Raw genomic sequence first — 13071 nt, forward strand, 5'->3', positions numbered from 1 at the left:
TTACAGTATCTGCTGACTGTAAGACCCTTAATAAATTCTCTAGGGTTAAAATAAAGAGCAGGGGTAATAAGGGACAGCCCTGTTTCGTGTCCCCTGATATCTCAAAAGAAACTCCACCAAAAGTTGGACTTGAGGTTGGGCATACAAAGATTCCATTAATTTAAAAACCGCTCCCAACACGCACATGCCACAACACTGAAAAAGTTCCAGTCAACTTTATCAAATACTTTTTCAGCATCTAAACTGACCATAAATGCTGGGATTTCCCTCTTCTGGCTGTGGAGCATTGCTAATGAGACTTTTCTAATATTAAGTACAGATTGCCTATCTTTTACAAAACCATGTTGGTCTTCCCCCACTACCAAGGACAAGTATTTGGACATCTAGGTAGCTAACATTCGGGACAGAATTTTAATGTCCACATCAATTAGGGATGTTGGTCAATAAGAATCCACTGGAGTTGAGGGCCAATTCGGTGTTGGAATCAGCGTAACAAGCGCTGTATTTTCTGTGCTAGAAACTCACCACCTTCCACTGTGCAACAAAATAAGTGTATAATGGACCTATGAGTTTCTCTTGCATAAGTTTGTGGAACTCTCCAGTAAAAACATATGAACCAGTTGCAGAAAAAAGAACTTCAGGGCTTCACCACATTCTGAAGCTCTTTACCCTCTAAAGTCTTATTTAGTGCCTCTAATGTGGAAGATCGCAGAGAAGGCATCCTAGATTTCTGAAGATAATCTATAACCCATGACCCTCCCAACTGATCTCTCTTTGCATATAAAGACTGGAAATAGTTTCAAAAATCTATGCTATCTCCTCAACATTTCTGGTAACTTGGCCTCTGGAATGCTGGAGAGGTTAGTAAATTTGTGAGCTAGCCGCCAGAACCACTGGAGCGTTGCTATTAATTCTTTAAAGACTAGTTACAAAAAAGGAGAGGGAATTTGAGTACTCATTGATTGTTGATTACCTTCTCAGCCTATACAACCTTTAGTCTTCATTTTATTTTGTAATATTATATGATATTTACTCGCTGATGCTACATCTTGCTTTCCTTATTTAGAGGACTTGAGTTAAAGTTAAGCTTTATATATATTTCTTATTAAGATTGCAGATAATCTGTTTAGTATTGTATTGTGTATTACATTTATTTTTGGCTTGACTTTACCTTTCTGTACAAGTGGATACTTGATATGTCATTGAAAAATGAAATAAAAATAAAAATAAATAGGAGAGAAAAAAAAAGACTAGTTACAAAATTTTATTTTAAAATTCCTTAATTCTACAGAAAGCCAATATAGTTTGATCAAAACTGGAGAAATATGATCACATGTACTGTCTATTATGATTTTAAAATTTGCTTTGTTGTAGGCTATACCTACCTAACACTGGGTTTTACTAAATGGCAGTAGAGGTTTTTAGTTCAGCCAGATGAGGTAAATGCTCTGATGCTCATAGGAATTTTATGCGCATCAAGCATTTACATCGAAGGCTTACACTAAACATCTCTAGCGCTATTTAGTAAAAGGAGCCCTAAGAGTTTTTCATGCTGCTGGTAACCACCAAAATTAACATCAAAGTGCAAACTGGCCATTAAGAGGTTTTAGTATACATGAGAACATAAGAATAGCCTTTCTGGGTTACACCAACAGTCCATCAAGTCCAGTAGCCCGTTCTCACGGTGGCCAATCCAGGCCACTAGTACTTGGCCAAAACCCAAAGAGAAGCAACATTCCATGCTACTGATCCAGGGCAAGTAGTGGCTTGCGCCATGTCTTTCTCAAAAACAGACTATGGACTTTTCCTCCAGGAAATTGTCCAAACCTTTCTTAAAACCAGTTATGCCATCTGCTCTTACCACAACCTCTGGCAATGTGTTTCAGAGCTTAACTATTCTCTGAGTGAAAAAAATTTCCTCCCATTGGTTTTAAAAGTATTTCCCTGTAACTTCTTCGAGTGTCCCCTAGTCTTTGTAATTTTTGACAGAGTAAAAAAATCGATCCACTTGTACCTGTTCTACTCCACTCAGGATTTTATAGACTTCAATCATATCTCACCTCAGCCTTCTCTTTTCCAAGTTGAAGAGCCCTAACCTTTTTAGTCTTTCCTCATATAAGAGGAGCTTCATCCCCTTTATCATCTTGGTCGTTCTTCTTTGAACTTTATCTAGTGCCGCTATATCTTTCTTGAGATAAGGAGACCAGAACTGAACACAATACTCCAGGTGAGGTCACACCATGTAGCAATACAGAGGCATTATAACATTTTTAGTCTTGTTAACTATCCCTTTTTTAAGAATTCCTAGCATCTTGGTTGCTTTTCAGGCCACCACCACACATTGGGCAGAAGGTGTCATTGTATTTTCTACAATAACACCTAGATCTTTTTCTTGGGCGCTAACCCCTAAAGTAAACCCTAGCATCCTCAGATGGTGAAAATGACATTAGTAACTGAAAAGTAATAGGCCATGGGCACCCTTTATATGAGGGGGCCACTGAAAAGTTCTCAGTCCAACCAACAAAGTTAGGGCAGTCTCCATCGAGGGCTATACCCTTAGGGCTCCTTTTGCAAAGGTGCGTTAGGGCCTTAACGCACGGAATAGCACATGCTAAAATACCGCACGTGCTAGCTGCTACCGCCTCTTCTTGAGCAGGCAGTAGAGAGTTGCACAGGGACAGAAATCCCACCCATCCCCACCTGTCCCCGTCAGGATCCTTTCCGTCCCCACCCGATCCCGCCAGGATCTTCTCCATCCCCACACGTCCCTGTCAGGATCCTCTCCGTCCCCCCCCAGGATCCTCTCCGTCCCCACACGTCCCCGTCAGGATCTTCTCCGTCCCCACCCATCCCCGCAAGGAATTACCTCCATCCCCATAAAAAACAGCAATTTATTTTGACAGGATCATCAATTCCACAGTTTCTTTTGTGTTTGCGCTGCTGTTTTACTTGTGGAATCTCTTTGGTGGAACCCTTTTTTTGTTTTCTGTTCAGGTAATTAACTTATAAACCCCTCTTTTACTAAGGCTGACGTGTCTATTATATTATATGGATGAACCCTGCTTCCAAAGCCTTCCATCCCCGTGGGAGTCCCGTTGGCTAGAGGAGGGTCCCCGTGGGAGTCCCATGGACCAGAGGGGGGGTCCCCGTGGGAGTCCTGTGGGTTAGGGGGGATTCCCGTTCCCGTGCAGACCTCTAGCAGGCAGTAGTTTTTCAGCTAGCATGCGCTATAGTACGCTATAGCCCTTAGAACCCCTTTTAACAAGCTTGTGCTAGAGGTTTTTAGCGTAAGCCAGCACGGTATATGCTCTGCCGCTCATAGAATTCCTTTGAGCGTCAGAGCATTTACCTCACCAGCCTGCACTAAAAACCTCTAGCACAGCTTGATAAATGTGGGGAGGGTGTTAGTCCAGAGATTTTCTACTTTTTTTATTCTGTCAGGAAAAAATGAAACAAAAAAGTGGAAAATCACTGGACTAACTGTATAGCCTTCAATGGACACTGCCCCAACTGTGGTTGGGCTCAGAATTTTTCAGTGACCCCTCGTAGAATAGCATGTAGTGCCGCAATCCACATCCAACTTGGGGCATGAGGATTTACATCCACTGAAACCAGGTGTAAAACCTGGCGTGCAAGTTAGATGCAGATTCCCCAAATTCTATAATACTGCATGCATTTTTTAGTAAATGCTCCTGATCCACCCATACCACTCCCATGGCCACGCCTCCTTGAGTTGCATGCTAAAAGATTTGCATGCAGAGTTTTATAGACTAGCACTTAGCGAGACGTGTGTTCAGATCCTAGTTGGAACCAATTAATACCTGCAATAATTGGTTGATAGCAGTCGATTAAGATATGAGTGCAACTTGGGCATGTGCTCAAATTTGATTGCATAGTTTTGAGCACCATATATAGAACCTGGGAGTAAGTCATTAATATTTGCATTCTTAATATGTTTTTGAGCAGAATACAAAATTTTAAACTTGTATATTCAATTTTATGATGGTCAGGCCAGTGGTACACCGTAGCATAAGGCATGCTAGAAATCTGAATCTGATATTAAGATTTGCATATGGCTTCTTGAGTAGATTAAAACAGAGTACCACACTGGTAGATGATCTGGCATAGAATTTATTTGATTTTTTTTTGGGGGGGGAGGGGGGAGAAGGGGGGACAAAGAGAGATCTACCCATGCAGGCAGATTTTCCCCAAATGGAAGGATCGTTGAATAACATTCTGATGGAAGTGACTTTGAAATGAATGCTGACCAACTGGCAGAACAGTACAAGTCTTGAGATTAATCTGCCGTGGAATTCTGTCTGTTTGATGCATATATCAACACATTATGAATATTCAAGACAAACTGCCTTTTATTACCTAGCTCCAAAACTATGGAATGACCTACCCCATACATTCATTTTGAACAGTCTTTTTCTAAATTTAAGAAAATACTTAAATCCCATTTTTTTCAATTTGGCCTTTGGAGATGGATGGGGTGAAGATGGCTTGTCAGAATGATTCATTTGCATACCTGTTTGAATGTTGCCTGTATCTCTGATATGAATGCAGATACTCTTTCCTGTGTTTAAATGGATTTCTTTTCCTGTGTTGTTTTAACTGTTTTAAAATTGTAAACCACAAAGACCTGTCAGAACAGGTGGTATAACACATTCAAAATAAACATAAATGGGGAAAAGATGCTGCTGAAAAAGATGAGCTATTTAGAAAAGTATCTTAATGGGAACCACTGAAAAAAAATTGCTGATATTAAAGTGTTCTCTAGCTATGGTCAATATTTTTATATCCTATGCACTTGATTGTTGAAGTTGTTAAGTTATCAATAAAAAAAAGAACAAAATACCCATTAAAAAGCAGAAAATACCCATTAAAAAATGTACTTTCGTGTTACAAGCTACAGTACTATCTAGTGTATGTTCGTAAAGCAGGGATCTCAAAGTCCCTCCTTAAGGGCCGCAATCCAGTCGGGTTTTCAGGATTTCCCCAATGAATATGCATTATAAGCAGTGGATTGGGGAAATCCTGAAAACCCGACTGGATTGCGGCCCTCAAGGAGGGACTTTGAGATCCCTGTGACGTAAAGCGATAAAGGCAAACCGTATAGGGTGAAGCTTCGTGCTTGCCTTGAATCAGAAGAGTTTTCTGCAGCACATAGGGCCTCTTTTACTAAGGTGCGCTAATCAATTTTGCACGCGCTAAACACTAACACCTACATGTTAGTCTATGGATGCAATAGCGTTTAGCGCACGCTAATTCGATTAGCGCGGCACCTTAGTAAAAGAGGGAGATAGTTTCAGGAGAGCTGTAAGAAAGAAAAGATGGAAAAGGAGAGAAGCCTATACTGTTAAGCTGAAAAAGCTTCTTTTTTTTCAAGTTTATTAGGTTTTTATATAGCGCCTATCAAGGTTATCTAAGCGGTTTTACAATCAGGTACTCAAGCTTTTTCCCTATCTGTCCCAGTGGGCTCACAATCTATCTAATGTACCTGTTCACTCCTTGTTTACTCCCAAGTTACCATGCCAATACCCTGTGGGCTCCTTTTACAAAGGTGCGCTAGCGTTTTTAGTGCACGCACCGGATTAGTGCGCTATAGCACACGCTACCCGAAAAACTACCGCCTGCTCAAGAGGAGGCGATAGCAGCTAGCGCACGCGTGCGCTATTCCACACGTTAAGGCCCTAACGCACCTTTGTAAAAGGAGCCCTATGATTGCCCAAATGGTGCTTTTCTACTTTGCAAAGTGATTACAATTCTAACTGTGAACGGGACATAATATTCCAGCCTGAAATTTCTCATATTCATAGAATCCTAAATATTAACTCTTGAGACAAAATAAGACAATCACATTAGATAAGTTAGAGGTGTACAAAATGATTTTAAATGATCTATTGAGTGATTCTTAAGATATATTAAAAGTCATTCATTTTAAGACAAATCTCTACACATTCCCTCACAGTACTGACTACCAATAAATGCTCCACTTTGACAAATACTATTGCACTGGAAGATATCCAAAAATACCTGAGGCAGCCCCAACATTGGTCCGCTTGCCATCAGTGCCTCTATCCCCTGTTGCTGCAGCTTTTATCCTGAGTGGGGTGATCCAGCTGTCTTCTGTATCGGTCCATCCATGACATCTTGCTTGAACATATCATGGATACCATCTTAATATCTGAACATATTGCAAGCTTCCTGCTTAGCTGATAGCAAAGTCAATAGGTAGATTGTGTTGCAATTTTAGAAATAACTTAGCAAGGATGTTTGCTGAGGCTGGTTGGATCTACAGCCTCAGCACCCTGGGGTTGTGGGTTCAAAACCCCGCGCTGCTCCTTGTGACCCTGGGCAAGTCACTTAATTCTCCACAGCCCCAGGTACGTTAGATAGATTGTGAGCCCACCGGGACAGATAGGGAAAATGCTTGAGTACCTGATTGTAAAAAAACCGCTTAGATAACCTTGATAGGCGGTATATAAATTCCTAATAAACTTTAAACTTTCTGATCGTAGTGTAGAAAAGGATTTAAGAAATAAGAAGGGAAAGTGATTATGCTTTCTGGAACTAATCACCCAGCAGGGAGTGAGGGATGTGTGGTTGTTTTTTGTTTGTTTTACCATGATGACACCATGGCATACATTCTCAACAATGAGCTAGTGTTTTCTTAGATGATGCAAGGTATGTATTAAATGTTAAACCTTAGTGAGAACATGCTTAATAGCAGATACTTGAGAGCATGTAAGTAATTTGCTGTCATTAAGCATGTTCTCACTAAGGTATAACATTTAATGCATACCTTGCATCCTAGTAAAACACTAGTTCAGGGGTAGGGAACTCCAGTCCTCAAGAGCCGTATTCCAGTCGGGTTTTCAGGATTTCCCCAATGAATATGCATGAGATCTATTTGCATGCACTGCTTTCAATGCATATTCATTGGGGGAAATCCTGAAAACCCGACTGGAATACGGCTCTCAAGGACCGGAGTTCCCTACCCCTGCACTAGTTCATTGTTATTATTCATTATTTCTGCATTTAGCATTTGATTATTGTATGGAACTCTGAATAAACATCACAATGAAAACAGAGGAGCTTGTTTTCTGAACATATAAGTACAATTGTTCATGATCATTAATAATAACAATATACATAATATCTATAAAACATCTCATCTTATTAGTTTACAGTAAAGAGCAGAAAGCTCTAGATCAGGGTAGGGAACTCCGGTCCTCGAGAGCCGTATTCCAGTCGGGTTTTCAGGATTTCCGCAATGAATATGCATGAGATCTATTTGCATGCACTGCTTTCAATGCATATTCATTGGGGAAATCCTGAAAACCCGACTGGAATACGGCTCTCAAGGACCAGAGTTCCCTACCCCTGCTCTAGATGAAAACAAAATAAACTTTGAAATTCCATATTAATCAAACTAAAGCATTGTTACACATTCTATTTATAAATAAAGTATTAGTGTAAATATTTGGTAAACAACCAAGCCTTTATCAGCTTTCTACGTCTTAAATATTTTTTTCAGGGCAGGGAATTCCACTATGAGACCCTTTTTAATTGTAAATCGCTCTGAATTTATGATATTGTGATACATCAAAATTTTAATAAAACTTCAAACTTGAAACAACTACATTAAAAAACTTTTTGCTTAATGATGCTAGTTAGATAAGATTTGCCTCTTTGCGGATAAAATCTGCAACAGAGTAGACACCTAGGATGACATGATGAAACACCTTGTGATGACTGAAGAATGGTCTGAAATTTGGCAGCTAAAATTTAATGCAAGGTCATGCATTTGGGCTGCAAAAACTGAAGGAAAGGTACAGTTTAGGGGTGAAGAACTTTTGTGGATGACAGAAAAGCAGGGCTTGGGTGTGATTGTATGTGATGATCTTAAGGTGGCCAAACAGGTAGAAAAGTTGACGGCTTAAGCTAGAAGGATGCTAGGGTGCACAGGAAGAGGTATGGCCAATAGAAAAAGGGAGGTATTGATGCGCCTGTATAAGACTCTGGTGAGACCTCATTTAGAATATTGTGTACAATTCTAGAGACCACATCTTCAAAAAGATATAAAAAGGATGGAGTCGGTCTAGAAGAAGACTACTAAAATGGTGTTTGGTCTTCATCATAAGGTGTATAGGGACAGACATAAAGATCTCAATATGTATACTTTAGAGAAAAGGCGGCAGAAGGGAGATATAATAGAGACATTTAAATACCTACGTGGCATAAATGCGCATGAGTAAAGTCTCTTTCAATTGAAAGGAAGCTCTAGAATGAGAGGGCATATGATGAAATTAAGAGGTGATAGGCTCGATATCAGCCTTCATCAGGCAACTACACTGGTTACCCATCCCATCACGAATAAAATTTAAAACTTCATGCATCTTATACCAAATAATTCATGGAAACTCAGCAGCTCCACTCATCCAACTCTTTTCAAAGGCATGGTCTACCTCCCACAGAACCCTTAACAGGATACTACTAAACCTTCCCTCAACAAAGAATCTCCAATACAAGCAAATTTTTCACTCCATGCTTACCTTCTAAAAACTTGGAATGACCTCACTGAAATGACCAGAACAGAACCCAACTACACCACATTCTGGAAAATACTGAATGACACTTGAACTTCTCAGACCTCCCCCTGCCCAAATATTCCCTCTTTTTTCTCCTCCCATCCCTCTCCACCCCTCTCTCTTCTCTTTGTAAGTCGCTTTGAGCCTGCCTAGGTATGTGCGACACAGAAATAGAAGATTAGATTAGTAATCAAAGGAAATACTTATTTACAGAAAGGGTGGTAGATGCATAGAACAGTCTCCCACAAGAACTGGTAGAGAAAGAGACTGTGTCTGAATTCACGTGATATCTCTCAGATAGAGAAAAAGATAATGGTTACCGCGGATTGGCAGACTAAATTGGCCATGTGGCCTTTATCTGCCATCATGTTTCTATGTTTTTAGTAGCTGAGAGGCAACAAAAGCTTCAAAAATCTTAGCCAAAAGCTAGCTATTGGCCTATAGTTAGAACAGATTTCTGCTGATTTTGTTCGATCTTTCAGAATTGGGGTCAATAATGTCTTTGGATATTCAGTGTTCTCTTCCACCCTATGAGGGCGTGCTGAAAAGTTTTCAACCCAACCAAGAAGGGAATGACGTGGAGCCATGAAACTAACAAGTTATTTTACATATTCACCCCTATGTTCAACACACTTGGCACATCATGTCTAATACGTTCCCTGGCTATCTGTACTATCTCAGCAATTGTTTTAGTCAATATTTTCCGATCTGCCAAAATCAGATCATGTTTCCTTATGTGAAAATCAGGGATGATAATTATCAAAAAAGGAAGTCAGAAAGAAGTTAGATATAATGAAAAACTGACTCCAATAAGGAACTGCCTGTGGAGAGTGGTCAATTAGATGTATAATTCGCTCAGAGATATGAAACTCTGAAAGGAAGGTTGTTAAAAGAGTTCGCCTTCCAGTCATTGCAGATTAATAAACCTATGATCACACTCCAAGGCACTGAAATATATTTTTATAAATTTTAAGGTCCTTTAAATATGTAAAAAACTAATATCTTCTCGTCTGTTTACTACAGAAGCGCCATCACTGCATTGGTAAAGTATATTAAAGTTCACTTAGCTTTCAAATAAGATTGACCACTCTCCACAGGCAATTCCTTAATGGAGTCAGTTTTTCGCAAAATCAGATCATGGACATGGTCAACAGTTTTAGGGGCTGACACTGTTTGAGGCCTCCCACATTTTGCTGCATATTCAATCTCAAAATATCTATGCTGAAAGTTTGCACACCATTTCTTCACTGTGGAGTATGATGAGCATTAACATAGTAACATAGTAGATGACGGCAGATAAAGACCCGAATGGTCCATCCAGTCTGCCCAACCTGATTCAATTTAAATTTTTTTTTTTTTTAATTTTTCTTCTTAGCTATTTCTGGGCAAGAATCCAAAGCTTTACCCGGTACTGTGCTTAGGTTCCAACTGCCGAAATCTCTGTTAAGACTTACTCCAGCCCATCTACACCCTCCCAGCCATTGAAGCCCTTCCCTGCCCATCCTCCACCAAACGGCCATACACAGACATAGACCGTGCAAGTCTGCCCAGTAACTGGCCTAGTTCAATATTTAATATTATTTTCTGATTCTAAATCTTTTGTGTTCATCCCACGCTTCTTTGAACTCAGTCACAGTTTTACTTTCCACCACCTCTCTCGGGAGCGCATTCCAGGCATCCACTACCCTCTCCGTAAAGAAGAATTTCCTAACACTCAATGCTTGCATCAAACATTAATGAATTTCCTTTGAAGTTTTCTTCTGCAGGGATAGGAACTTCATAATGGTTTGGAGTTCCACACTTGAAAATTCCATACTTTTCATTGACATGGTTCAATCAACAAGCTGAAACAATGTCAAACATAGCATTATGACTCTGCAAATTGGCACTTTGCAAAATAAAATAACACTCTTTTCAGCTACAGTGGCAAAATAACGTTCAGAATTGAGGAAGCTGATTGGGCTGAAAACTTCATCACCCCCTCATAGTTGCAGATCAAATATAATATAAGCAGGGGAAATGATTACCGAAGTATGGTGTAAAGAAAATATGAAGACTGTGCACAGTGCTAATAGTTCAAGCACTACAGCTTCATTCAATAAAATGTTATTTTAAATCAGTTTTTAATTACATTAATCAGCTTATCTTCTGTTCACCTGAATCCCAAGCAAAAAAAGTATTTGAAAATGCTCTGTGTCAACAGATTAGTAGTAGTTAATTAGGCTTGGTATACAGTATGTGAAAAGTTCCTTTCAAGAGGGTTATTCCTTGTAAACCTTGTAGGCTTCTTCGAGATGAAAATTCTCCATCAACAATAAGCAAGCATATTTGCATATTAATATGTAGCAAAATAGTTTTATATGTCTTTTCCATTCAATTTTTTGTTTGCTTGTTTTTTCCCCCCCAGGATAGTGACAACCTTTGGTGGGATGCCTTTGCAACTGAGTTTTTTGAAGATGATGCAACATTAACCCTTTCCTTTTGCTTGGAAGATGGACCAAAGCGATACAGTAAGGGAGACATTTTGCTATACAGCATGCAGTGCTCTATAATCTAATGATGTATAATGTGCTTGGTTTTTGAGTGCTGTCTGTCTGTTTTTCCATTGGCATGCCTAACCCACTGTGAACATTCAGCAGGCATGGAGGGTGAGGCAAGGCTGTAGGGAGGTGCAATTAATAATAAAGGACTGTGCAGAACTACAGGATAATGTAAGACTTGAAGGCTATGTGGCGAAGAGAGGCAGTGTTGGGCTGCAGAGTCCCACAGCATAGGAGGAGGAAAAGGGGAGACTGTTAAAGTTAGATCCAACGGGGGAGAAGAGCTGGGTGAGTAGAGCTGGGTGAGTGTGTGGTGCCGTGGTTAAAGCTACAGCCTCAGCACCCTGAGGTTGTGGGTTCAAACCCATGCTGCTCTTTGTGACCCTGGGCAAGTCACTTAATCCCCCATTGCCCCAGGTAGAGTGTGAGCCTGCCAGGAAAGACAGGAAAAAAATGCTTGAGTACTTGAATAAATTCATTTAAAACATCCTGAGCTCCCTGGGGAGAACAGTATAGAAAACTGAATATAATTTGAACTTGCAGTAGGGGACAGAACTATCTAGGACTCAGGCAAGGGTCTCCGTAGGAGAAGAAGACCTACAAATCCAAGAAAATATGCATAGGTCATGGCTAGTAGCTTATATCCTGTAACATTATTCTATTCAATGTATATACAATAACTAAAAAAAAAAAAAAAAAATGAAATCTTGGAATATTCTGATTGTTCAAGTCATTGCATTCTGAGTAGAGGAGGCCATTATCAGTGGCAGCCTCATTACTTCTGTTATTGCTTCTAATTATTAGCCATTAAATAAACTAAAGGCCCCGTTTACAAAGCCATGGTAGTGATTCCCACATGGCAAATGTGACGCAACCCATTCAATGCCTATGGGCTGTGTTGCATTTGCTGCACCAGGATTCACTACTATGGCTTTGTAAAAGAGGCCCTAAATTAGAAAGCATAAGTTTGGGGTATTTTATTGCGTTGCATTGCTGGATTTTGTACATCATTGTCAGTGCATTAAGGAACTACAGTGTATTGTTTGCTCAGTGATGATCAGTATTTTTTTGAAATACTTTTGGAAAAGCAATACTATAAAAGAGACAGAGCATTTGCATCTAACGGAGACACCCATGATTCAGCCTGCCAGAAAGTTTAAAATATAAGAATTTCAGTGACCTAATGAAGATGATGGAAACCTCTTTAAGGTTTTAGTGGCGGTTGTCTGACCACATTATCTTGAAGGCTATATCTCAGAAGGTCAATTATTTACATAAGAACATGACATAAGAACATAAAAGTTGCCATACTGGGACAAATCGAAGGTCCATCAAGCCCAGTATCCTATTTCCAACAGTGGCCAATCCAGCCACAAGTACATGGCAAGACCCCAAAAGAGTAAAACAGATTTTTTTTGCTACATATCCTAGAAGTAAACAGCGAATTTCCCCCAGGTCCATCTTAATAATGGTTTATAGCCTTTTCTTTTAGAATATTATTGCAACATTTTTTAAACCCTGCTAAGCTAACTGCTTTTACTACATTCCCTGTAATATCCAAAAGATCCTCAACGCTTAACAATGTTAATTCACAAGGATCACTGCTAACAATAATATACTACTAAATTTCTCATTTACAATATGAATATAAATATTTTATGTGTATTCAATTGCTTAGACTTTCCAAGGGATTATTTCAGCCAAATGCTAAAGACCAGAATCAACCTACATAGATATCCTATTAAGAATTGCAATACCAACCAGGATGTCACCTCTGTCAGACAACACTTTTGAAAAACTGACCACTGCAGCAATGATTTTATGGTGAGAATACTAAAAAGGAACTTTAAAACAATCCAAGAACGTAAAACCTTTGAAATCAAAATGTTAAGGTATTTTGACACCTATCAGTCAAGACTTAATAGAGGTCTGGG

At 39.6% G+C, this 13071-nt stretch overlaps 1 protein-coding gene across 8 annotated transcripts in view; it reads left to right on the forward strand.

Annotated features, from left to right (window-relative positions):
* Window positions 1-13071, forward strand: part of LDB2 (LIM domain binding 2) — a 706182-nt gene that overhangs the window by 294839 nt on the left and 398272 nt on the right. For all 8 annotated transcript variants that reach the window (XM_033948750.1, XM_033948741.1, XM_033948759.1 and 5 more), the window contains exon 2: window positions 11005-11107. In XM_033948750.1, the coding sequence (XP_033804641.1) occupies window positions 11005-11107 (103 nt within the window). The remainder of the gene's footprint in view (window positions 1-11004; window positions 11108-13071) is intronic.

Source organism: Geotrypetes seraphini, chromosome 1, assembly GCF_902459505.1.
Source record: "Geotrypetes seraphini chromosome 1, aGeoSer1.1, whole genome shotgun sequence".
Taxonomy (NCBI): domain Eukaryota; kingdom Metazoa; phylum Chordata; class Amphibia; order Gymnophiona; family Dermophiidae; genus Geotrypetes; species Geotrypetes seraphini.